The 23168-nt window shown below is 39.0% G+C and overlaps 2 protein-coding genes across 3 annotated transcripts; one reads left to right on the top strand and one right to left on the bottom strand.

Moving 5' to 3' along the window:
* Positions 1-646: 646 nt before the first annotated feature.
* LOC135253101 (mesoderm induction early response protein 1-like) lies at positions 647-14711 on the bottom strand. Of its 2 annotated transcripts, none has more exons than XM_064331981.1 (13): positions 14621-14711; positions 13381-13408; positions 13144-13289; positions 12777-12950; positions 12391-12520; positions 12082-12146; positions 11922-11994; positions 11630-11781; positions 10915-10996; positions 7845-7939; positions 5530-5657; positions 4407-4534; positions 647-2406 (listed from the first exon to the last, which is right to left on the bottom strand). In XM_064331981.1, exons 1-13 carry the CDS (start codon positions 14627-14629, stop codon positions 2087-2089), a joined length of 1530 nt encoding a protein of 509 aa, XP_064188051.1. In that variant the 5' UTR covers positions 14630-14711; the 3' UTR covers positions 647-2086. The 2 variants fall into 2 exon arrangements, with proteins under 2 accessions (XP_064188051.1, XP_064188052.1); XM_064331982.1 differs by having other exon boundaries at positions 5530-5576.
* Positions 14712-14790: 79 nt separating this feature from the next.
* Positions 14791-22870, top strand: dnai4 (dynein axonemal intermediate chain 4). Its single transcript, XM_064331977.1, has 17 exons — positions 14791-16039; positions 16427-16595; positions 16842-17020; positions 17116-17228; positions 17399-17555; positions 17653-17792; positions 17910-18086; positions 18174-18356; positions 18633-18787; positions 19116-19202; positions 19640-19791; positions 19994-20151; positions 20531-20646; positions 20819-20917; positions 21053-21279; positions 21484-21637; positions 22554-22870. Exons 1-17 carry the CDS (start codon positions 16011-16013, stop codon positions 22602-22604), a joined length of 2346 nt encoding a protein of 781 aa, XP_064188047.1. The 5' UTR covers positions 14791-16010; the 3' UTR covers positions 22605-22870.
* The last annotated feature ends 298 nt before the right edge of the window (positions 22871-23168 follow it).

Genomic DNA, 23168 nt, shown 5'->3' with positions numbered 1-23168 from the left:
CAAAGACATGCATGTTAGGTGTGCTCCTGCAGTTGCCCTTGACCAAGGCACTGGCCTCAGAAGTGGTGTTGGTCCCCGGGCGCTGCACTATGGCTGCCCACTGCTCCTAAGTAACTAGGATGGGTCAAATGCAGAGGAAAAATTACCCCACGGGGTTCAATAGAAGTATATCTTATCTTTCTTTCCTTTTTTAATCAGTAGACGCCATCGCAGTCAAAGGTGGAACCATTAATTTCAGCACATTTTTCTCTGCCATTCTAGTAACCTAAAGCACCATCTCTGCTCTTAACTGTGTAGCTTGCTCTGTAAACTTGCGACATGATGGACAGGCGGAGAGATGTCCTCACTGGCCTCCTTGCAGACAGCTGTCCCGATTGGTTGTTAAGATTCAGGCGCGGTGAAATTTAGCGGCTGATTTCAGAGGCTGGGACAGTCAAAGACCGGATATTTTTTCTTAGAGCTTATAATTTATTTATATCTGTTGGAATGTGAAGGAAATTTAACCAAAGATGAACAAAAGTGTTTAAAAAAATATATACTGCACCTTTAATGCATAATTAACACTGTTGAAGCTCAGGTGACATTCACTTGTCCTCATCTGTTCCTCCAGGCTTAAAACAAATGAAAATGCACAATTAACAAGAGCTTTATTACTATTAATATTTATTCATTTAAATATTATCACAGTTACTAAAATGATCAAGAGCCTACTTGTAAATTCACATTCAAAATGGAAAAAAGACACTTCAGCTTTTGAAAAAGGAAAAAACCTTTTACTGGAGAGAAAGAGGATGAGAAGTCAGCATTATTTGAGGGACTAAAGCTTTGACGCAAACTGCATATTAAACACAAAGTATTTGTGAATGCAGGTTAAAGCACTACAAAATATTAACACCATTTTGAAAACATCCAGACAGCAACAAACTAACTTCTTGAAACAGCGTCTTCAGAGTACAAAGCCTTGTGAGGCAATAGTGCGCTCGAGTGTCGGGTACTTCTGGCCTGGGTGACTAGTGGTGACCAATAAACAACCACACATGAGCTGGATACACAGCAGCAATGTTAACAACTTGCACAGTGAATAGTTTCCCACCTCACAGAACCTGCACTCTGCAGCACTTCTGGATCAATGGGAGATATTGCACCGAGCCACGTCCACACATTTCATGGAGTCATTAGCAGTCCACAAATAAAGCACAAATAAATTGCCAAATAGTTTTGTCCAATGCACATACACATAAAAAAGAAAAAAAAAAAAACACAAAAATGTTGCTTAACCCATCACGGAATGTTAAAACTTGTCAGCACATTTTAAGGTCCATTTGCAGGGCAACATGAAAAAGAACTTGTAAGCAGGAAGTAAATGCCAAAAGACTCAGATCTGAATATATTCGCTTGTCAGGTAATCAAGTATATGAACTGTACAAGATGAGAAATCTATACAAACTTTAGACACAAACTCAATAAGAGTTTTCTATAAAAGAAAAGAAAGAAAGTCTACAAAGTATGTGGAAAAATACAGTTTGTACTTTAACTGTCCCATAATCAGTAATATACAGGAGGACATCACTGATGTCAGCATCACACAAACGAACGATGGGGACCCCCGTCAGCTCATTTTTTTCCTATAAGAACAAAGGGTGCTTGGTAAGGCTTCCTGGAATCTCAGTTTATTTGCTTTGATGACATGTAGCAGAGGTACTACGCTCAGATTCAAAACAAAAATAGAAAAGTGCAACACCGTGTGCCTGTAAAGCTCCAGCATCCCCCTCGCCATGGAGACCGCTGTTCCGCCAAACACTCACCCCTTGTTAAATGGCTTAAGAATATCTACTACCATACTTTGCATAAAAATATAAATATCTTTCGCTTACAAAAATATGAACCGACCATTTGTAAAACAAATAGGAAATACATTTCTTAAAATTTTTGATAGGTCACTCGTAAGGAAATTATGCGTCTTGTCAAGTTCTAGAAGACGCATGACTTTGGGATATAAAAGTGGAGGACGGTGGGCGCATACTCCATACAATCAGCCCGCCCTTCTCCCAGCCCCGGTGTGATGCGGCCTCCGCAGGGGGCGGGGTCACGCGTCCTCAGCCCTGCCGCCGCTGCTGCCGGGGGGGTCCGCCTCCCCCTGCGAGTCGCTCTCCGCTCTGTGCCTCTTCAGGGGCTTTTCGCAGCCCGAGTCCTCCTGTCTGCCACACAGTTCTGGCTCGTCAGAGTCCTTCCTGCCGTCACTCAGAGGCTCGCTGCAGCCGTTAGTGTCTCTGTCCGGAGCCGGAGTCGGAGTCGGAGCCGGAGCCGGGCTCTCCCGGGTGTGGACAGGTCCATTCGTCTGTGCCCCTTCGCATTTCACATCGACCGCAACGGACGGGGATTCACCAGTGCTGTGACATGCTATGCCTGTGACACACATAAACCTAGGTAAGCCATTGCAATTCCTCATCTTAAAAATCTCTCAAAAACACGCTTTTATAAGCTTGCTTGTAATTGTGACATACCCGTTTATATTTAGTCCTACCTATTCTTTCATTGATTTGCCTATCTTGAAGCCATTTTGGGCTTGGCCCATTTTTTTTTGCCCAGGAGTGTATATACACTCACCGGCCACTTTATTAGGTACACCTGTTCAACTGCTCGTTAACGCAAATATCTAATCAGCCAATCATGTGGCAGAAACTCAATGCATTTAGGCATGTAGACATGGTCAAGACAATCTGCTGAAGTTCAAACCAAGCATCAGAATGGGGAAGAAATGTGATTTGAGTGACTTCGAACGTGGCATGGTTGTTGGTGCCAGACGGGCTGGTTTGAGTATTTCAGAAACTGCTGGGATTTTCACCCACAACCATCTCTAGGATTTACAGAGAATGGTCTGAAAAAGAGAAAATATCCAGTGAGCAGCAGTTCTCTGGGCGAAAATGCCTTGTTGATGGCAGAGGTCAGAGGAGAATGGCCAGACTGGTTCGAGCTGATAGAAAGGCAACAGTAACTCAAATAACCACTCGTTACAACCGAAGTATGCAGAAGAGCATCTCTGAACGCACAACACGTCAAACCTTGAAGCAGATGGGCTACAGCAGCAGAAGACCACACCTGGCACTAGCAAGTACCTAATAAAGTGGCTGGTGAGTGTATATATATAGTTGGAATTATTAAATCCACTGAAACAACAAAACATCTGCTGTCTGACACATTCCTAGTATGTACAAACCAAGTAGACAATTTAAAATAAAGAAGAATAGGTGGCTCAAGTTGCAAAAGCCACTTGATTTTGTATCTGTATTTTATCTTCTTCAAGAATATTAAAAAGCAAATAAAGTAAATACAGTAAATCAAGGATTAAAGCCCGATTTATACTTCATCACATGAACCTTTCAACAAGTCTCAGATGATAAAAATGCAGGTGTCACTTCACATGACGTTATGCATTTCTACTTTGGCCAAGGCCTGCAGGGAGGGTGCTGTTGTCCCTATGGTAACATGACGCCAAACTGCTGATGCTTAGGCTAAGCCTACATTTGTGGAAACATGGCATCCTCTGGTGAATATGGCGAATATGCTATAGCCTAGTCACTTTGTTGTACGTCGCTCTGGATAAGAGCGTCTGCCAAATGCCTGTAATGTAATGTAAGAAAGAAATATATATATATATATATATATATATATATATATATATATCCATGACACTTAATTTTGATGTTCCATCTGGCTGTCCAATCACACTGCGTGGCAAAGTATGACATCCGTGACCAAACTCTACAGGTGCACAACACAGAAATAGTGTCATGCGATACTTTTTTCAGTTGAAAATATCATTTTTGTCATACGACACTTGTTGAAAGGGTCATGCAATGAATTATACATCAGGCTTAATAATTACCAACCTATTACTGAATGGCACTTTGTAATCTGTAACACAGAAGAAGTGTGCACAGTGTACTACTAGTTTCTCAAATTCATCCATCTAATATACAATCTAGGGACACAAGAAATTTAACGTAACCATATTTCTCAAACTTCATCAATTTTTTATTGTAATTTAAATCACTACACTTATTTTGTTGTGTCTGTATGTGGGTGCTTGTGGATACCGCTTATGCTTTTGAGTTCTTAGTATCTTGAGTGTTCATGGATGTGAATAATCAAGAATGACAATTAGATTTTAACTAGCTTGTGTGTCATTTATTGCATCATGTACGTATACGAGCGGATCTCAAACATAAAGGACTATGTAGCTGAAGGTCAAAGGGTGAGGTAGTACCACCAGAACACATTTTAAATGGTGTGACGTAGTGACTAAAGAAGAGATCATCAGGAAAACAAACAACACTCGCATGATACTCCATATGGATATATTGGTCATCTGTTGAGCAATGAATAAGATTATTAATGATACTGACCATTCTGGTTGCTGCTGTCATCTTTCTCAGAGTGGCTGGTGCTACTGTTAGAGGTAGTGGGAGGGGGAGAGGCTGCCCGGCTGGAGGCAGCGCTCTCTGTCTCATCCAACAACCGGTCCATATAATCCCTGTAAAGCAGCCCCCCGGTCACCGATTATCATTCAGCACCACGGTACACGGAGCGCAGTAACACGTGTGCATTTAGCATGTGTCCCGTGCTCAGACCTGTCAATCAGGACGTGACCAGAACTTTTCAATCTCTCTTTCGATTAGAAAGATATCTACACTTCCAAACTGTCCTGTTGCGTGCGATACACATTCGTTTCCAACCTCCAGATGAGTAAATGATATACACATAGGGATATACACATTGAATCAGTGTTATACTTTCTCATTTGGTCATGAATGGAGACTATTAATCAAGCTGCCATACATTTGTGCAATTTACATTATATGAGAATTAAGATATTGTCAGGTTTAAATAATTATTTCCATTGTGCACTGGAATTTGGTGACAATTACACACAGCTCAACAATTTGGGTGACAAATGTTTTTGTACAACTGGTGGCATGTCACTGTCCTCAATAACACCTGGTATTGATGTTTCTACAATAATGGCACCAATGGTACGAAGGAAACTGGCACCCCCAAAGCTTTTGTGAATTTGGGGGGGAAATTTTCAGCTCAGTTTGGCCCATGAAAACATTGGCGCAACTACTAAAATAGTGATAAATAAAGGTCCAATATGCATTGCTAACTTGGCTACAGGGACCATCACAGCTTTTGAACTAGTTTGCCTTAATAAAGTGGAGCATTTTTACAGCAAAAATAACTTCAGAAACAGTTCAGACATTCGTAATCCAAGTATTCTAATGCATTTGAGTCTTGAGCACTCAATTTAGGTCAAGAAATGTAATTTTAATGTAATTTTTAATCTTCAGTCAAAATTGCAATGAAAATTTCAAAAAGGTTCAAGCAAATCGCTACCCACAAAGTAAAAGCAGAGTAAATGACAATACCGTCTTTTCTGCTGTTAAAGAAATTACACTTGGGCCAAAGCCGAATTTGGCCAAACACACAATTTTCTTAAAAGCTCTCCCATTATGGACAGAAATCACTTACGTTACACCTGGGTGAAGATTATATTTCCTTTTCCCAAGTCTGGTTTGCTGTGCAAAGAAATCATAACGCTCAGATTTCTTCCACATGTAATAAAAGGCCACACATTCTCCTACAGATCTAGTTCTCACCTGAAAAATTTAATATCATCACAAAATAAATACCTGAAAGAAGAATCAGTGTTAATACAACAGCATATACACAACTCACAGAGAAACATCACAATCTGACAACAATTAAAGGGATATTCCATCCAAAAATAATATTTTTATGATTTAAAAAAACTCACATTGAGTGTTATAAGTCCATCCACATAGTTCTTTCCAAATATGTCCCCAGGTTAAATTTCAACATGTGAGATCAAACCAGGCAAGTACAAAGCAATCTGATGGGCAAAATTCTGCACCTCAACACCATACATTTAAATAACCTTTACATACAAACACCTGGCCACATCCACAAAACTTTCCTTAAATTCTTTACTTCTGCTCTCAATAAGTTCAAAAGCAAAACCATGGGATTCATGAAATTTGCACAGACCATCAATTATGTAGGTATCCCATGTATATCAGAGGATGAATGCCAATTTATTAAAAATTTATCATAAACTGGATGCGTGCGCCTGTTCGTGTGGCTTTGCATGATGAAATACCCTAGCAATCCCATAAAAGGCTTGCCGACCTCAGGGTTGTGTGTACACATCAGCAAACTGTCACTCCGTATAAACCTATCTATGCGGCTCCCAGAGACTCATTCTCTCTCCAAGGCACGATTAGCCTAAAAGCAAGTATGCCATTTCAAGCATTGGCTGCACATGTACGGATCTTTATATATCATTATCAACAACCTTTATCAATAAACAAATTAATTTGATGCATTCCAAACAAGGTTATCATAAAATAAAACTTAAGATGAAAACTAGGTGTGAAAATAACAAATACTTCAATAAATTCTTTTTTCAAAAATTGTAACCAAAACTCTTAAAGCACACTCTTAAAACTAAAACCAAACTGAAATTGAAACCAAAAATAAAAACTAGTGAAAAATTAGAAGTTATTCAGATAGGACAGTTAATGTAGTTAAAATCAATAGTATATTAATAAAAATATCATATTATATTAATACAATTCTTTTGTTCATATTTTGTTAATATGAGGTATGTACAGAGGTCTGCATCTACTTTGTATAAATAAGGCACTTTAAACAAAAACTTCTTGTGCATATGCCTTTATGCATGTTACCAAAAGCATAGATTTTCATCGTACCAAAAAATTCAGACAAGAAAAAAATGTATATATATTTTTAAAAACACTATTGTAAGCGCAGATAACAATCAAATCTGACCCATGTTTTGTGAATGAGGGCCATTGAGTGTAGATATTTTCTGAATGTACTTACTGAAATCTTTAGGCCAATACACCCCTTTGTTTAACCAAAAGGGATGAAATAAGCAATCCATGCAATCCATTTCCATTTAAAAAAACCCACTTCCCAAATGAATTATCATCAGCCTGGACATATTTTGCTGAAAAGTATACAATTGCATCTTAGAAGGGGAGAGAGTACTGTGAAGCTTCAGTTCCTTGCTGGTGCCTCTGAGACTGAGGTATGGGAATCCCTATGAGTCTGTGTCAGGACATTTTAATATAGTTTGAACCCTGTAGTTTCTGATAAGTGACTTCCATATATTTTAACAAAAGCTGCCATATGAATGTCAAAGAAAAAAAAAACATCTGGATGGATTGAGAACACTAAATGAAAGTGCAAAATCATGGCATTTTATTTTTAGGTATAAATATCCCTTTAAACAACAACAACATTTCAAACAAATATTTACTGAATTTAACAGTCATATATAATACATCAATATAATAATGAACTGAAATGTTAAGGTACTTGGATAACTTTTTAATGTACACTGAATAAATTCACAAATAAAATGTTTTTTTGTTATGTATAATGTCCTATTAAATTATTTTTATAAAAAGTAATATATAAAGCCTTTATTTACCCTCTGAGAACCTTTACATCAGCCATAAGTGAACTACTTAATTATACATATAAAACTATGAAGTAAAGAGCCAAATGAAGAAAAAGATATGTTATGGAGCTCACTGTACATACATCAGTGACACATTAAATATCACAAGACACAAATCAATAATAAAGAGTAGGTTTTTAAAAAAAAAGTATTACTTGCCTCACAAAATATACTGACTCTATGCTGACCAAGACTAACACATGAGTTTCAATAACTTTTGTAAAGTTACACAGCATCCAACTTCACAGACAAAACACAGAAACTAAGTCCTGCTTACCTTGTTTGCTTGTATTAAATGAAAATCTTTTCCATAAGCTTTTAGTCCTTGTTCAAAATTTCTACATTCCTCCTCTGTCCACACTGACAGTTCTTCTGTAGCAGAGAAATACATTCATGTTTTGACAATTGATCACTTGTCATATAGTCAAGTTATTCAAACACTGAAATACCTTCTGTCTCTTTCTCGTGATGTACATTTATCATCATTACACTGCAGCCCAAATGCAGGCATACTGGGTGTTGTGATAAAAATCTGTAGGATGTAATTGTTCCCATTCAAATGCTGCTTAATGCTCTGCATATAATAAAACCATTTTCTAAGAATGATTTTCAGCTCAGAACACAATTAATTTGACTTATTTTCAGTAGGCGTTTAAAGGAGTGGTTTTCAGACTTCCTCGGTTTTATGTGCTATTTGCACAAGAGGCATTGAAGAAACACGATGAGTAAAGTATTAAATATGTCTGTTCTTTATATTTGGAGAAATATGCGTTTTAAATTTATCGTCCTATTTTCAACCGGTTGAGAATGTTATCGACTTGAATTGCCCGATTGAATTGTATGACAGTCGTAAGACAGTCTTGAGCACTGAGGTTCAGAACATCCCCCAGCCTACAATCTCAAAACTACACACAGTTAACAGCAGCAAAATCATGCAGAGGGAGACAAATGAGGACATGCAAAGCTTGTTTGATCTGAAATGTGAAGGAACTGCCTGATTTATCAAGACGTAACACTGACAACTTATTGCAGGGTAACATCACAAAATGACACAAAAGCTGTTTGTTTCAAAGGTTCATCTGGCAATCATTTTGGCCCACACTTTTATAATACACTGGCAATATATCCGCATGACTTTTATTATTAAAAACAGCCGAGGCTGAATTAAAATCCATTCAATTTCATTACATTTTAATTCAGCTCAATAATTGTCTCTGTGTGGGGTTAAAGTATATGCATGTCTTGGTTAGCATGATATGGTTAACATATCATGCTAACCATTCTTTGTTACTACCAGTATATCCATGCAATACAAACTAGTAGATTGTTGAAAACTGTAATTCAGATAACATGCTAGTGAGTGTAATTAATGCACACTTGTTTGGGGAAGGCGTACAGTGTTAACTGGTATTGCATTTCCTCATTTTATTGTCATTTGTCAGAGGTGGAAGGGTGGGGGGAATGGAACAGTTTTGCAGGTATGCTTTACATTATAAATGTTTTTATGTCTAGTCATTATAGTTAAGCTTTCCTCGATCTTTCAAAAATGAAGACGGAAACAACAGACTGTGCTTTTTTTTGTTGGTGGGAAAAATAGAACGCCCTGCGGCAATAAAAGGGTTCCAACAAAAGGTTTGGGTGGTTCTGTACATGTGATCTCTGTTGGTGAACCAGGGAATGGTGGGTATGCGAGTTGTTGTTGTTCTTTCATTTTCTCTGTGCGGTTTTTTATTTTTTGTTTTTGCATTTGAATTTATGGACACGTAAATAATTTCACGGTGATGTGGGTCAAAAACCCTTTCTGATTTCCATAAACCGTCTTCACTGGTTGAATCCTTGATTGGAATGGTTACTTACATTCTACATTTACCTTATTATTATTATTATTATTATTGTTATTATTATTATTATAAATGATTATTTATTATATTATTATATAAACAGCCTACTCATTTTGTAGAAGTAAATCTTAGTTTAGGTTTATAGCCAAAAATCAAACAAGTAGTAATTAACACTATTTTATTCTTTCTATTCTGAATAATATACTACATTTTGTGTCAAAGAATCATTATCTTATTCTCTTGCAAAAAACATTTTCAGCCCGTCTATATATCAAACACCACTGGTGACTGACATTCTAAAGCAACAGTGCCCTGACACACCTTGTCTAATTGTAATAGTACATCTCCGCATAATTTACCACCTAATAACTTTATTCAGAATTTGACTACTTTATTCAGACTACTAATGCAGCAGCATTCAGTATTGCAGCAATGCTACACATGCAGCAAACAGCATAACAAACCAACAACCACATAACTACAACTTGAACTCTTAGAACTATTGCTACAAAGTACAAGTTGAACTATAAAAACACATAAAACATGTATAACCGTACGTGTATGACTACATGGTCAAAGCAATCTAGGGTTTTTTTACCATGAAATAAAAAAGGCACCATGACTGACTAACCAGCACAACATAAAACTGTTTAAAGAAGCAATATCAATAAATAATCACATTCCTCAATTCGTTTCTGCATTAAAATGTGTTTTACTAAGGTAGAATGAAAAGTCGGTTTGTCTAAATTACTCAAGTATTTCTTTATTTTGGAGGGGGAGGGGGCTTCCTAAAGCCAGCCTTTTTCCCTTTGGGTGTGTTTTTTTCACCCAAAAAACATTCATTTATTGCTTTAAAGGGAAATATGTTTATAAATCAAATAGAAAACAAGATTCAAGTGCTTTTCAATGAACACTCATTACAGCATTAAATGCAAATGGTATTTCATTTTAGGCCAAGAAAATAACAAAACCATTCACAAAAGGTTGATTGCACATTTTATCTTACTTTTCTTATGATAGTCATATGCATTGAAACTCCATTTCTCCTTTTTAAATGTGTCACGAGCTGGCTAGCTTTAATTTAGCTAGGCGGAAATGAATGGAGAATATACAGTCATCGTTTATGTATATATACGGACGAAAGTGTGACTAGTTTCCATTTATTGCAAGCCTTTTTGAATCCGTAAAATCAAAAAGAACCAATCGTATAATAGAAGGAGCTTGAAAAGGTTGAATTGTACATATTACTATGGACCAGTTAGTCCATAAATTAGGTTTTCATCTAAGGTATACTGTATTAAATTAATAAGATATGTCTGAATGAATACATTCACTATACAAACTAAATGGAATTTTCCATTCATTTGAATACAATACACATGATAATACACAGCATGTAAGCATAAAATTCCAAAAGATGCTATTGTTACAAGTGGGCTGCACTATAATGACATTGATGATAATAACATTGTACTTCACATTTCTAAACAACAAAAATCATCTTACCTCTGGCAGCTTTTACATTAAATCTTAGTCTTCTTAAAGCTTCATCAGTATTAAAATTGCACTTCACCAATTCATAAAGGGCCTGCAATAGAAATGTGTGACATTGAAGAAACAACATTGTTATGCATGCATAAAGATTAAAATGGATTAAACAGTCTAAAACATGCACTCGAAAGTCTTTCAGTAACTTAATGTAGCTAGGGCAAAAACTATATAAAAAGGATTAGTCAATTTTTTTAAATAATCAAGGATTAGTCCACTTAAAATAATCCAGACCCCTTTCCGCAGTTTAATATATTAGTTTAATTTATTAAATATGAATCTTACAATACAAGTACATTCACATCAAATAAATAAACATTAATTAAAAATCCCCAGATCTCCGTGTACACAATTATAATCGTATGCTTAAGCATTCAATAAATGTGCGCTATTTAACAAAATTGGCATCACATAATCATGTTTTCACCGGGTCAGGAGTAGGCTACACCATGTGATTACCACGACTCGCCACTTCATACCACCCCCGCTTACTGTCTGAGGCACTTCCCCCTCCGCTGTCTTTCTAGGGGAAACCCTTAATCGAATACCCCACAATTAATTCTACCAACGGGCAGCTCCAGAATGGCTTCAGATTTGCACAAAGAACCTTTCTCCTTTTATGAGGCTTTCTATTTAGCTCAGAGTGAGATTGTATGGGTGGTCTTTACCATACCTGCTCATTGTCTTTTATGTGGGAACCCTCTGGAATGGCATCTACTCCCTTTTCCTCACCAGTACGTTTAGAGGCTTCGGTCAAAAACTCCACCACTTCATTTTCAGGAAGCAATTCTGGGTTCCACAATAACTGATCATCATTCTCATACACTACAATGGGGAACAAGAGAATAACACCAATTATGGCAATTCATTTAAGCACTTTCTTCTGTGAAAATGTTTACATGCTTGAGAATAAAGCAACTTCATTTAAATCACTCACATCGTTCAAGAAAACTGATTCCCGTTACCTTTCTCATTGTCTTTGTATCTGCACAGCCCTGAAGGCGTTTCAGCCTGATACATAGAGCCCACCATGATCTCCTGAAATCCACAATTCAAATGGATTTTAAATTCATTTTTAAACCCATCAGACTAAAGAACACTTCACCTAACTGTTGTAACGTTTACCTTTTTCCAGTCTTCAGAGGGAATATAATCTTCGTCCTCCTCAGATTCCTCTTCAGCATCATTACCTGAAAAGAGCACCGACTTTTAAAGACAAATGTAATGTACAGGAAAACCATTCTTCTGCAGTAAATCCATTCAAATTTGGAAGAGACAGGCAATCCTGCTGAAGCAACATATTAAATGTAAATGGTGGCTTACAGTGCATTCCTTAGGCAAGACTTCACGCACCATTAGACTTTTAATTTCCTATTCTCATTCAGCTGCATTCATATGACCATCGTCTACGCAACAGACAGAACACCCACATACTTTCAAAGTACTTGCACCGTCGTGGGCGGATCAACTCAGCAGTATCATGTGAAGTGACAAATGGAGTTTGGTCATCATTAGAGGACTGAGTCTCATCTTCCTGCCCAGAGGAATCCTTCACTCTCTCATCCTAAAACAATACAAAAAAATACAAAAAACATCAAATAGCATTAATGGAAAATTTAGCACTGAAGTGCATTTCACAATTAGATGGTCTTGCAAAACATCCTGCTACATCTCTGACAATCCATATTCAAATTTAAGAATATATACTCACTAAAAAACAAGCATAACTCAATACCATCTGAAAAATGATCTGCATTTCAAATATTTCATGCAATTCTGGTGGCAAATGAACAAATCGTATGCACGTAATAGACACAAACCATATTCCTTTTCAATTCTCCGGTACTTCTGCTGTTCTCATCATTTTCCACATATTCCTCTTCTTCTTCCTCGTCCTCCTCAATCTCAGCATCATCCTCATCCTCTTCCTCCTCAGCAGAACCACCACCATAGCCATATATACTCAACAGCTCTTGAATGGGCATTTCTCCCTCCTGCAGTATGAATCAAGCATACACAATCAAATGGCTGGCAAAATGTAGGCTATTACAGACTAATCAACCTTTACTGAAAGAAAAATCTTTACAATTGAGAAATAAATATCAATTACAACAGCCAGAAATGCATAGAAAACAGACTGTGATTGTTACTGGTCTTTAAAAAGTACTCTGAGCAAGTTTGACTTACTCGAGCAAGGTCATCAATCTCTGTGCTGAAGTTTGTTTCTCCCTCTAGCATCTCCTCCTCTTCAAGAGTTCGTTCATCATCGTAATCATGAATGAGCATCTCAACCGAAGGATCAAACTCATGGTCGTCAGAGCCAGCTGAATCTCCTGTAAAACATACAAATAAAATTATACTGCCATAATAGCTACAAAAAATAAAAATACAAGAAAATATATAAGTCAGAAGCTTTTGTGTTACCTGCTGGGCTCGAGCTCCCAAAGGAGGACTAAAATGACAAAAAAAAAGCATATATATAAATTAATAAACCTGTGAGACAGAAACAACAAATAAAATAATGGACAGATATGAGATAACCTGAAACCGGGTTACTGTAACTTTTCACCAAGTAATCAACCAGTAACTGAGACACCGTGAGATTGACTGACAATATGGTAACAAACAAGAACGATTTACAAAGTTGCCTAGATTCGCCCATCAAAGAAAGGAAATTAATAAATCAAAGCGAATTTAGCGTTATCTTAACTAGCTAGATTTTATGATGGAATTTGTGTGGGCATATTAAACCAGGTTCCTCTTACCAACCATCACGCTACCTAGATAATTAACTATAAAGCCATCTAAGTTGAATCATTTTACCTCAGAAACTTCACTTAGAATCTACCTATGTTATCCTCATTGGGTGGTTATAGCTATCTTACGTGTTTCATAATGTATAACATAGTACATGTACACGTACGGTAATTACAATTTAAATATATAACTAACTTAGCCAGATAACTCTCCAGCAAGGACGGCGAGATGGTTGGTTCCAAGGGGTAGCACTAGCTATCTACGCCACAATACAGAGATAGCAACGCTCGCTTGTTGGTTCTCAGCACAACTGCCATAATTTCATTAGAGTTGGCTCGCTAGAGAGGTGCGCGAAAGTAGAAAAATCGTTCGGCCACAGAACTTGGTGATAGCGAACTAAATGCACCATTTTCAATACTTCTGTAGAGCTACTCGTGAGGCGGGCCTAGTAAATACAAAACTAGTAAGTTTAAGCTTGCTATATAGAAAAGCGCGCCTGAAACAAGCAAGCTAGCAAAACAGGTAAACTGGCTATCTTGACATCAATCTTGAACACAGATCTCGACTATTACAACTGACTTACACATTTATTCGGAAAATTGTAAATAAAATGCATCACATTAATATTTAACCAGCTTGCCTAAAATTATCTCAGCAGCTAGCTAGCTTGATACATTTGTTTAGCTAGCCAACTAGCTAGCCAATTTATAAATAAGTTTGCAAATAGCTAGCAAGATGACATTTTGAAATAAACAAGCAGACAATGTTATTTAGCTAAACAACGCATTGCATGAATCGTGTATTTTTGTCCACTCTAGTGTTTCTAAGGCACAAAATAAACCGCCATTATCACAAAGCAATTCTATTATGAAGAATATTTATATCTAGCTTTGAGTTTTTTCCTTACCTCCGCCATGTTTGCTACGCTAAAAGGGTCATAATTCGTGTCATCACAACTACCCGGATGAACTCCCCCGCCCTACATTAAATGACGTAATGTGCTACTTGAAACTGCGTTGTGCGTTCCTTTCGTTGCTGGGAACAGAGGGGTTATTTGTGTATATCATTTTTTTTTATTGATTTTGGCTATTGATTTTTGTAATTGCATGTTGCAGACATGTTTGACGCGAAAGAACTGATGTCATTTATGTATATCACATTTTCATCTGAGGTCGAATTTTCAGTCACGTGGGTCAAATTTTATTAGAAATCTAGATGGTAATGTTGAATGTGGCATAACGAGTGTATTGTTCACGTAAGCTTGCCAGTGATAGACATACCAGACAGCCTTGGTACTGATACAATTTTATCTGTGAAGAATACTTCATGTATTAGCAAACAATGCGGTGTTGCAACTTGACGATCTCTCTCTATATCGTGTTGTTTGTAGGCAGGAGCTTCCGCAATAAGTCTTTCGAAGGCATCGGGAAAGGTTATCGCACTAAAGCTTTCATACAGTAGCCTGTGTCTGATGTGTGTCATTTGCATAACAATGAGAGTAGCATGGAAAATCGCATACTCCCGCCTGCCGCCACCACTCTCCCATACGCAAACATTCATGGGTGAATTTGCGGCATGCTCTGAGTCATTTAAGGTCATGAAACATCTCACAAACGATCACTTATACTAGGCTTGGTATAATTATGTTATTTTATGATTTTATCGCATGATTTCGACAAAATCGGGTTTGTGTCACGAAATAGCGATTTGGCAATCTCGAAATACCAAGTAGGCCTAAACTACCTCGTAATCACGACATAATGATCTGTTAATGTCGAAATCCTGTTTACGTACTCGTTATCACGAAATAAGGAATGTTGGATTTCTGATGAAAAACAGTTCAACTTTTAGGTTCTGTCTGCTCGCGCCGTGTTGTGCAAATTCACCAATCTTCTTATCCAGTGTGCAACAATGTAACGAATCTTCGCTGAAATACTATTTTAAACTGTAACATCAACCTCTTCATTACCCACACCATGCATCGCACCCAGAAAAATAAAAACATCTCTTTTTTAGGGCTCATTTTTTTCTTTAGGGCTCCGATAGCGCCAGCAGCACGCATTTATGCCGGGAAAGCACTTAATTTCGCAAAGCGTGACGTCTTAAAACCCCAACACAACCGTTGACTGATGTGACTTCAACTTGTGGGCGGAGAAATGTATTGCTATGGCAACTTCAAACACTAAGTTAGAACAGTCTGAAAGCTGGCATCCAGCTAGCTAAGCATCTGTCAGTTTCAAATCCACAATATTTTTTGCACTGTCCATATCTCTAAAACGTGTGACACATCAGCAAAAATGAAGAAGCCAACTGTTAAAGTAACTCCGTAAGTCAAGTTTCTGACGTTAACGTGTTATAATAATTACCTAGTCTATATACGAAAGTAGCACGTAAAGTTAACCTGAAGTTTACATTGGTCTAAGTCTGAATAAGGTCAGCTCACGAAAGTTATCGACTACCTGCTAGTTACGTTCTTTCTAAATTCATTAGCTTGCTAGGTGGAATAGAACTTGCCAGCAAACGTTAGCCATTTCTACCTTTTGGGTTAGCTAACGTTACTTACTTCGATAACAGCTAGCTGTATTTATACTGTACTAAAATTAAAGTAGTCTTAAATTAACTTGACTTGTCTGAATGTATGCCTTGGCTAACGTTAGCTTCATATGTTGCCTAGTTATATATTACATTGATCTGACTATAGTTCCTTTTTTAGGTCCTCCAGAGCAACAAATGTGTCCACGTCAGGAATACTCCGCGTTAACCACAGCTCGACTAACGCAAAGAGTGTGGCTGCTTCAGTTACCCGGAAAAGTTTCAGTTTAGCAGGAGACAGCAAACTTCTTGATAAAAGCTCACACCAAACAGCGAAGCGTGTTGTTCAGGTAGCTGACCATTAATAACAATGTCGTCGATATATGACAGTTTGAATGAATGTAGCAATTCTGTGAATTAGTTTCCAAACTTTAGGAGAGTCTACCACTTGGCCTCCGAGCTGCTCCATTGGTCATTGGCTTTGTAATGATATGGGCATGCATGATTCTCTCCTGAAAAAGAACACCCCCCCCCCCCCAAAAAAAAGACACATCGGGTACTCCAGGATTACTCAAATGTACTTTGCTTTCCCAAAGGTTTTTGATGACAGTGGCAAAGCTGTCACACCTCAACCTCTCTACCACCCAGACCCTGGCGCTGTGTCCAAGCAGAGCAAAATCTTCATAGGCCATGATGCCTCTGGTGCCACTGCCTCAGATTTCTTCTCTGCCACATACCAGACGACCAATGCAAGCTCTGCTGGGCCTTTTACCAAGTAGTACATTCAGCATGTGTTTGCCAAATTCGGAATATTTTAATTAGATTGCAGTTCTGCACACAGTTGGTAACTGACTGATACTTTAATTTCAGGTCAGTGTTTGGAAGCAGCACAATGTCTAGATCAAGCCAGTCCACCATGGGATCAATGAGTGATGAAATAGAGGATCCTTCCTCCAAGCGTTATATTTCTAATAGCCTTTCCGGTAATCATTTTCTTTTGCTCTTAGTACACATGTATTGATGAAATATTACATAGTGATGATTAAAGTATAGAATTTGCCCAAGGGAAGGGACATTTTTTGATTGGTTACAAAATGTTGTGAATACATTCAATTTAATGTTTTTTTTTGTTGTTCATTGTATGTATACATAGACATACAGGTCAGGAGGGAGGAGGTGAAAGAGCAAATTAGAGAAGACATGTTGGATGAGGTAGTGGATAGATATTTAAGTGAAACGGATACTATCTGGTTACTGGACTTGCCTGGTGTCTCTGTATCTGTGGAGTCGGAGGAGGCTGCAGTTGTGAAGTAGGTACCCATTTATTCTTGTGCTTGTTCATTTGGATGTGCACACTGTATATTGCCAGTTTAGTGCATTTCCCAAATGACGTTTTATTTTCTGCAGAGAGAAAAACAAGGAATACACAGAGCTGTGTAAAAACAGGATGGGGAATGACAAATATGTGGAAAGGATGATGCAGACTTTCAATGGAGCCCCAAAAACTAAACAGGTCCAGAGTGAGACCATCACCATGGTGGATACTGGTAACCATTATCTTCTCGTTTGCTAGCCGCAATTTGGTAGGAATGTACAATGCATGATTTTCATGGGCCTTGCATCCACATTTCAAGTCCGATTAATGCACAGTGCACCTCCCGCAGGCGTGACAGTGACTACCTGGGACATGTATGACACTTTTTCCACCATTGGGGTGGGCGAGACCACAAAGTCCGCAGAGAAAGAGAAGCCAAGCTGCCTTGAGGCTGTCTCGGAGCACAGGCACGACGCAGCCAGGAGCTCAGAGAAAACCACGTCCGTCATCAGCAGCATAAGCACAGGCAACCAATCGTTTGACCATTTTTGCGATAGACGTTAGTCACAGTGTTGTTGGTTTTGGGATGTCACTTTGAATGTTTGCATTTCAGGAAGTAGTTCCAGTTCACATATAGAGGCAGAGGATTTCATTGAGACAAAGGATGAAGTGGACCCTCAGCTGATTCTGCAGTCTGAGAAGTTTCAGCATAGTTTGTTTGTAATGGAAAGGATTCTCCTGGAGAACATTTTGCAACCCAAGCTGGCAGCCTATAGGCAGCTCCCCATCCTGGAAGGTAATGTTTCTACACTGTGTATTGGTTAACTTTGAGTTCAGCGGGGCATGGGATTGAGCAGGTTTCATTTGTGATTGGATTTATAAGATTTTGGAATAAGTAATTTAATCTAAAAAAAGTTTTGCAAATGTTGCGTGTATCATATGTGCATAGTACGAGAAGTGCCAATGGAAGTATTTCAGAAGTAAGCACAATATGGAAGCGCAGCTTTTTAAAAATATAACTTTATCTATTTTGAACAGTGTTAAGTGCTTTGGATTTTTTAATGTTCTGTAGATCCATATTGTGCAAAAGACAGTGAGGATGCGGGTAAAGGCGTGGAGAAGGAGGAAGGCACGCTCACACCTGCTCTGGAGCGCCTGTGGTCCTACAGCTGTGTGCAAACCGCTGGGCTCAGCGTCACTAGCATGGCCTGGAACAAGCGCAACCCGGTACACTTCCTCGTTTCCGCTCACTCTAACGGGATACCAGCGGATCATATAAACCCTCACGCTCTCGCCACAGCTCAATAAATCCCTCATCTTCACTCTGTAGGGTTTCCCCCAACTCGTCATTTAAGCCCGATAGTCTGTGCTCTCCATAATGACAATATCTCAGTTTCATTGGACTGTTAGCAGCAGGGAATTAATGCTGAAAATGACAACCTTAAACCTTAAAACTTGAAAAATAACTCACAAAATACAGACATGAACAGGAACAGGAACTTTCTGTACTGATTTCTTCCTGTATTTGTCTGGTGCATTTTATTTCCTGTTGCAGGATCTTTTGGCTGTGGGTTATGGGACCTTTGATTTTAAAGAAGATAAACCTGGGCGAGTCTGCTGCTGGTCTCTGAAAAATCCCATGGTATGAAAAATGAAGCTTCACATTTTAAATAAGACTTTGGTCTCTTTTTTTGTAATCTTCAAAAATAGGACCATCTGTACCTGTGAATATGGTTTGCATGCATGGGCACTTCCAGAAGTAAAATGAGGCTTTTGGTGATGATGCATGCGACATCAACGAAAGTGGATTATTATTAATTTTTTGTTGATGCTCCTGCCCTGGAATGGGGTGTTTATCACTCTTTTCGGAGCGTGCAAATCAGCCTTTCTGAACCATAAACACAAGAACAGTATAGGCCAATTCTAAGTACATAAACTGTGGACATCTCATTGATTGATATGATTGACTTGCACCATTCGCCGTTCCCAGTGTATAGGCCGATCCGCACGCTGTGACACCTGGGACAAGAAACAGAGCGTATTTGATTACTAACAGCTGTGCTTGTCCTGTGATGTCAGTGGCCGGAGCGAGTGATCCAGTGCGGTAGCAGTGTGACCGCGCTGGACTTCTCCGCAAACAACAGCAGCCAGCTGGCGGTCGGGATGAAAGCCGGGATCGTGGCCACATACAGCGTGCAGAGTAACGAAAAGACGCACGTCGTCGACAGCAGGTGGTGCTGTTTTATATGCCGGGCCACACAGTTGTTCATATATATTTTCGCATGATATAGAAAACATTGACAAATGCAAATGTGTGTGTGTGTATTTTCTCATATTTCTAGTGTAATATAGCTTAGGAACAATTTTGGTTGACTGAGAGGCAAATAAAATGGCATTTTGAAGGCGTGTTTTTTGTGTGCGTGTGCTTCCCAGTGACTGCAGCCACAAACACAAGGCTGCGGTGTGGCAGGTGAAGTGGATTAACATGGAGAGGGCTGTGATGGGGGAGGACAAAGGCGAGGCCCTCATCTCAGTGTCCGCAGACGGAAGGCTCTGCAAATGGTTCATGAGGAAAGGCCTGGAATGCATCGGTAAGCCCTTACTGTTCTCCCGTGTGTCCCACCCAGATCTCACATCACACGGATCAGCTACACTTTCACCTTATTTAAAATAAAAAAATACACACATTCCGCATGCGTGAACGAGCTACTGCGCAAAACGTGTGTATACTGAGGCAGCAGAGTAGTATAATGGGTAAGGAGCTAGTCTTGTAACCTAAAGGTTAGGTTTGATTTCTGGGTAGGACACTGCCGTTGTACCCTTGAGCAAGGTACTTAACCTGACAGACTTAACCTGCATTGCTTCAGTTCAAGCTGTATGAATGGATGCAATGTAAATGCGGTGTAAAAAGTTGTGTAAGTCTCTCTGCTAAATGCCTGTAATAACTGAGCTAGAGGCGTGTTCTCACAGACATGATGAAGCTGAAAAGAACAGACAAGTCCAAAAAGGCAGAGGAGAAGGAGGGCAAGGGCGAGGTGCTCATCTCGCGACAGGCGCCCGGGCTGTGCTTCGATTTCCACGCAGAGGCAGGTGTCACACCGGCCGTCAGGACCTCACATTTACCCCTGCAGACTTTCAGGAACCGTGAGGGGAGTCTGTAGGGATAAGGATTTACTTTCACTTTCATACAATGCCCAGATGTGCTACACAGTGCATTTCACGTGCTTTCATTCTCCTCACTGGTTTCTTTTCCTTCAGGACACAATCATCTACCTGGTCGGCACAGAGGAAGGTTATATTCACAAGTGCTCATGTTCATACAATGAACAGTATTTGGAGACATACAGGGGGCATGAGGTAAGTGAGGTTGTATAGACTTTGCATGGACTTGAATATGCACAGTGACCTCCTTCCATCGCATTATTCTGACAGCATGTTTACACAGATCCTCTCTTTACCTTCATCCCACGCTGCCTGCTTTCCCTCCTTCAGGGGCCTCTGTACAGAATCACGTGGTCTCCTTTTTGCCCGGACATCTTCCTCAGCTGCGCGGCTGACTGGACGGTCCAGCTGTGGAGGCAGGACTTAATGAAGCCCATCCTCAGCTTCACTTCCGGCCAGAGGGCCGTGTTCGACGTCATGTGGTCCCCGAAGTGGGCCACCGTCTTCGGCACGGTCAACGAGGACAGAGTGGAGATCTGGAACCTGGGCTCCTGCATGTGTGTGCCACCCCATAAACATTCCCTCTCAAACCCACTAATTACGAGATTTAAATTTGTGTAGCACACTCATTCAGTGAACCCCACCCTAGAGTGCTTCACAGTAAAAATAAATACATGATAAAAGTGTCACCTGTGCTCCGCAAGCATCTGTGTATGTAAATCAGCATCCGATTGAAATGAATGCATGTCTTACTCTCTCAGCCTGGATCCCACCATCGTGAGCTTGGCTAGCCCAGGGGTAAAGTTTACCTCACTCCTGTTTGCCACTGACACAGACTGTATACTGGTTGGGGACAGTGAAGGCCAGGTCAGTGTCTATCAGCTGAAGAACCTGGACGTTGGAGCAGGGCCCCAGGTAAGACTGACACAAGCACAATCCACTGATGAGACATGCAGTATATAGTAGTACTGGAGGTGCAAACACTTCGGATACGGGGTTGTTTGGAACTCTGAAACCCAATTACACAATTTAAATTTGAACCCTTCTTTATTAAACAAGCACTCACTGTGCAGTTATAAATCTCTTTATAAGTTAATAACCAATAGGCAAACAAGCCCAAGTGGGATCACATTTGGACATTCTTTGCTGTCGGTTTTTCAAAAGACAGCACAAGTCCCCACATAATAAGAACCTTTTTGTAGCCAACAATCATTAGAAAAAAATCTAGTCTTGCGTCCCTAAAAACAAAAATACAGAATTGAAAACTGCTGTCTAAAAAATACACGAGGTTTGAAGGGTACATGTACCAGACTGTGAAATGTAGCCTCTCCAGAAACCTGTTTCTGTTTAATGCTTACTTTTTTACTTCAGTGATAATAACATAGAGAATATATTGCATAATAAGGAGCTTGAAAAGGAATGATTGCTTATGCTACTTCTGTTTGGTTGTCCGTTCAAGCTAACTCCAGGTTTGTATCAAGGTTTCACTACATATAAGCATTCTGACCATTACAGCAAAACGTTAATGATAAAATGGTTATCAACATGGTTCAATTTTACACAACATTGTTGGCATACATATATGAATAGATAAAAAATGATAATTCTGACCATTGGTGCAGTAAATATATGAATTTGACTACTTAAAGCTACTCACAACTACTACTTTTTTACTACACCAAACTTTCTTAAATACTGTTAATAGTATTGCTGGCTTAATAGTGTTGTCATCTTTTTAGCGTGTTGAGGATTACAGTTGGTGAGTGTAGAGGCAAATCATTCTTATCTTCTTATTAAATACTCAGCAATTTCACATCTTCTCTCCTTGCAGGTGGACACATTAGAAGAAATCATTCGGTCAACCCTCTCAAGTCGGCACTAAGGAGACCTACAGCTAGTAAAAGGCACCATGGTTTAGGAAAATGCTGTTTGTGTGCCATATATTTTTACTAAAATGTTGACACAATTACCATGTCCATTTTGTCATCATCATCAGTAGTAATATCTGTTGAATCAGAAAAGGGCCAGACTGAAAGTATCCAGTCAAGAAGGACAATGCGATTACTGGAACATGCATCTGCACTGACCCTGTCTTTTAACCTTTCGTGCTCAACAAAAGAAATAAATTGCAAAGTAGAACAAGAAAAACGCTATCCTGTCCTTGATTGTCAGTGCTTCTGTGCCAAGGAAAAATGGATTAAAGTCTTAGTTTAATGTTCAGAATAAAAATGTTGCAACATTTCAAAATGTGTGTATAGAGCCATAAAAGGAAGCAGTCATGTATCATGAGAGTTTTATCTGGACACAACTGACATTCAATATAAGCCAAGTCAGTGTGGAAAGTACGGTGATATATGGTACATAACACTGGCAGGAGTCATGGGAACATTGATGTGATTATGCCTGATCCTTGAGTTGTTTGTGATGAGGTCATTCACGTCCTCTA

Source organism: Anguilla rostrata, chromosome 4 (genome assembly GCF_018555375.3).
Source record: "Anguilla rostrata isolate EN2019 chromosome 4, ASM1855537v3, whole genome shotgun sequence".
In the NCBI taxonomy this organism is placed as follows: Eukaryota; Metazoa; Chordata; class Actinopteri; order Anguilliformes; family Anguillidae; genus Anguilla; species Anguilla rostrata.
Note: the sequence above shows the minus strand (reverse complement) of the source record. Positions and strands in the feature narration are given on the sequence as shown.

What these genes read in the sequence shown, in the direction of transcription:
- LOC135253101 (XM_064331981.1), bottom strand. An exon ending in GAGAATTGAAAAGGAATATG is followed by an intron (nt 12,521 to 12,776) that starts GTTTGTGTCTAT and finishes GTATTGTTTTAG; the next exon opens with GATGAGAGAGTGAAGGATTC. An exon ending in TGACAGCAGCAACCAGAATG is followed by an intron (nt 2,407 to 4,406) that starts GTCAGTATCATT and finishes TGTGTGTCACAG; the next exon opens with GCATAGCATGTCACAGCACT.
- dnai4 (XM_064331977.1), top strand. Translation starts at nt 16,011, where the DNA reads ATGAAGAAGCCAACTGTTAAAGTAACTCC. An exon ending in CATCAGCAGCATAAGCACAG is followed by an intron (nt 18,087 to 18,173) that starts GCAACCAATCGT and finishes TTTGCATTTCAG; the next exon opens with GAAGTAGTTCCAGTTCACAT. An exon ending in GCAGCTCCCCATCCTGGAAG is followed by an intron (nt 18,357 to 18,632) that starts GTAATGTTTCTA and finishes AATGTTCTGTAG; the next exon opens with ATCCATATTGTGCAAAAGAC.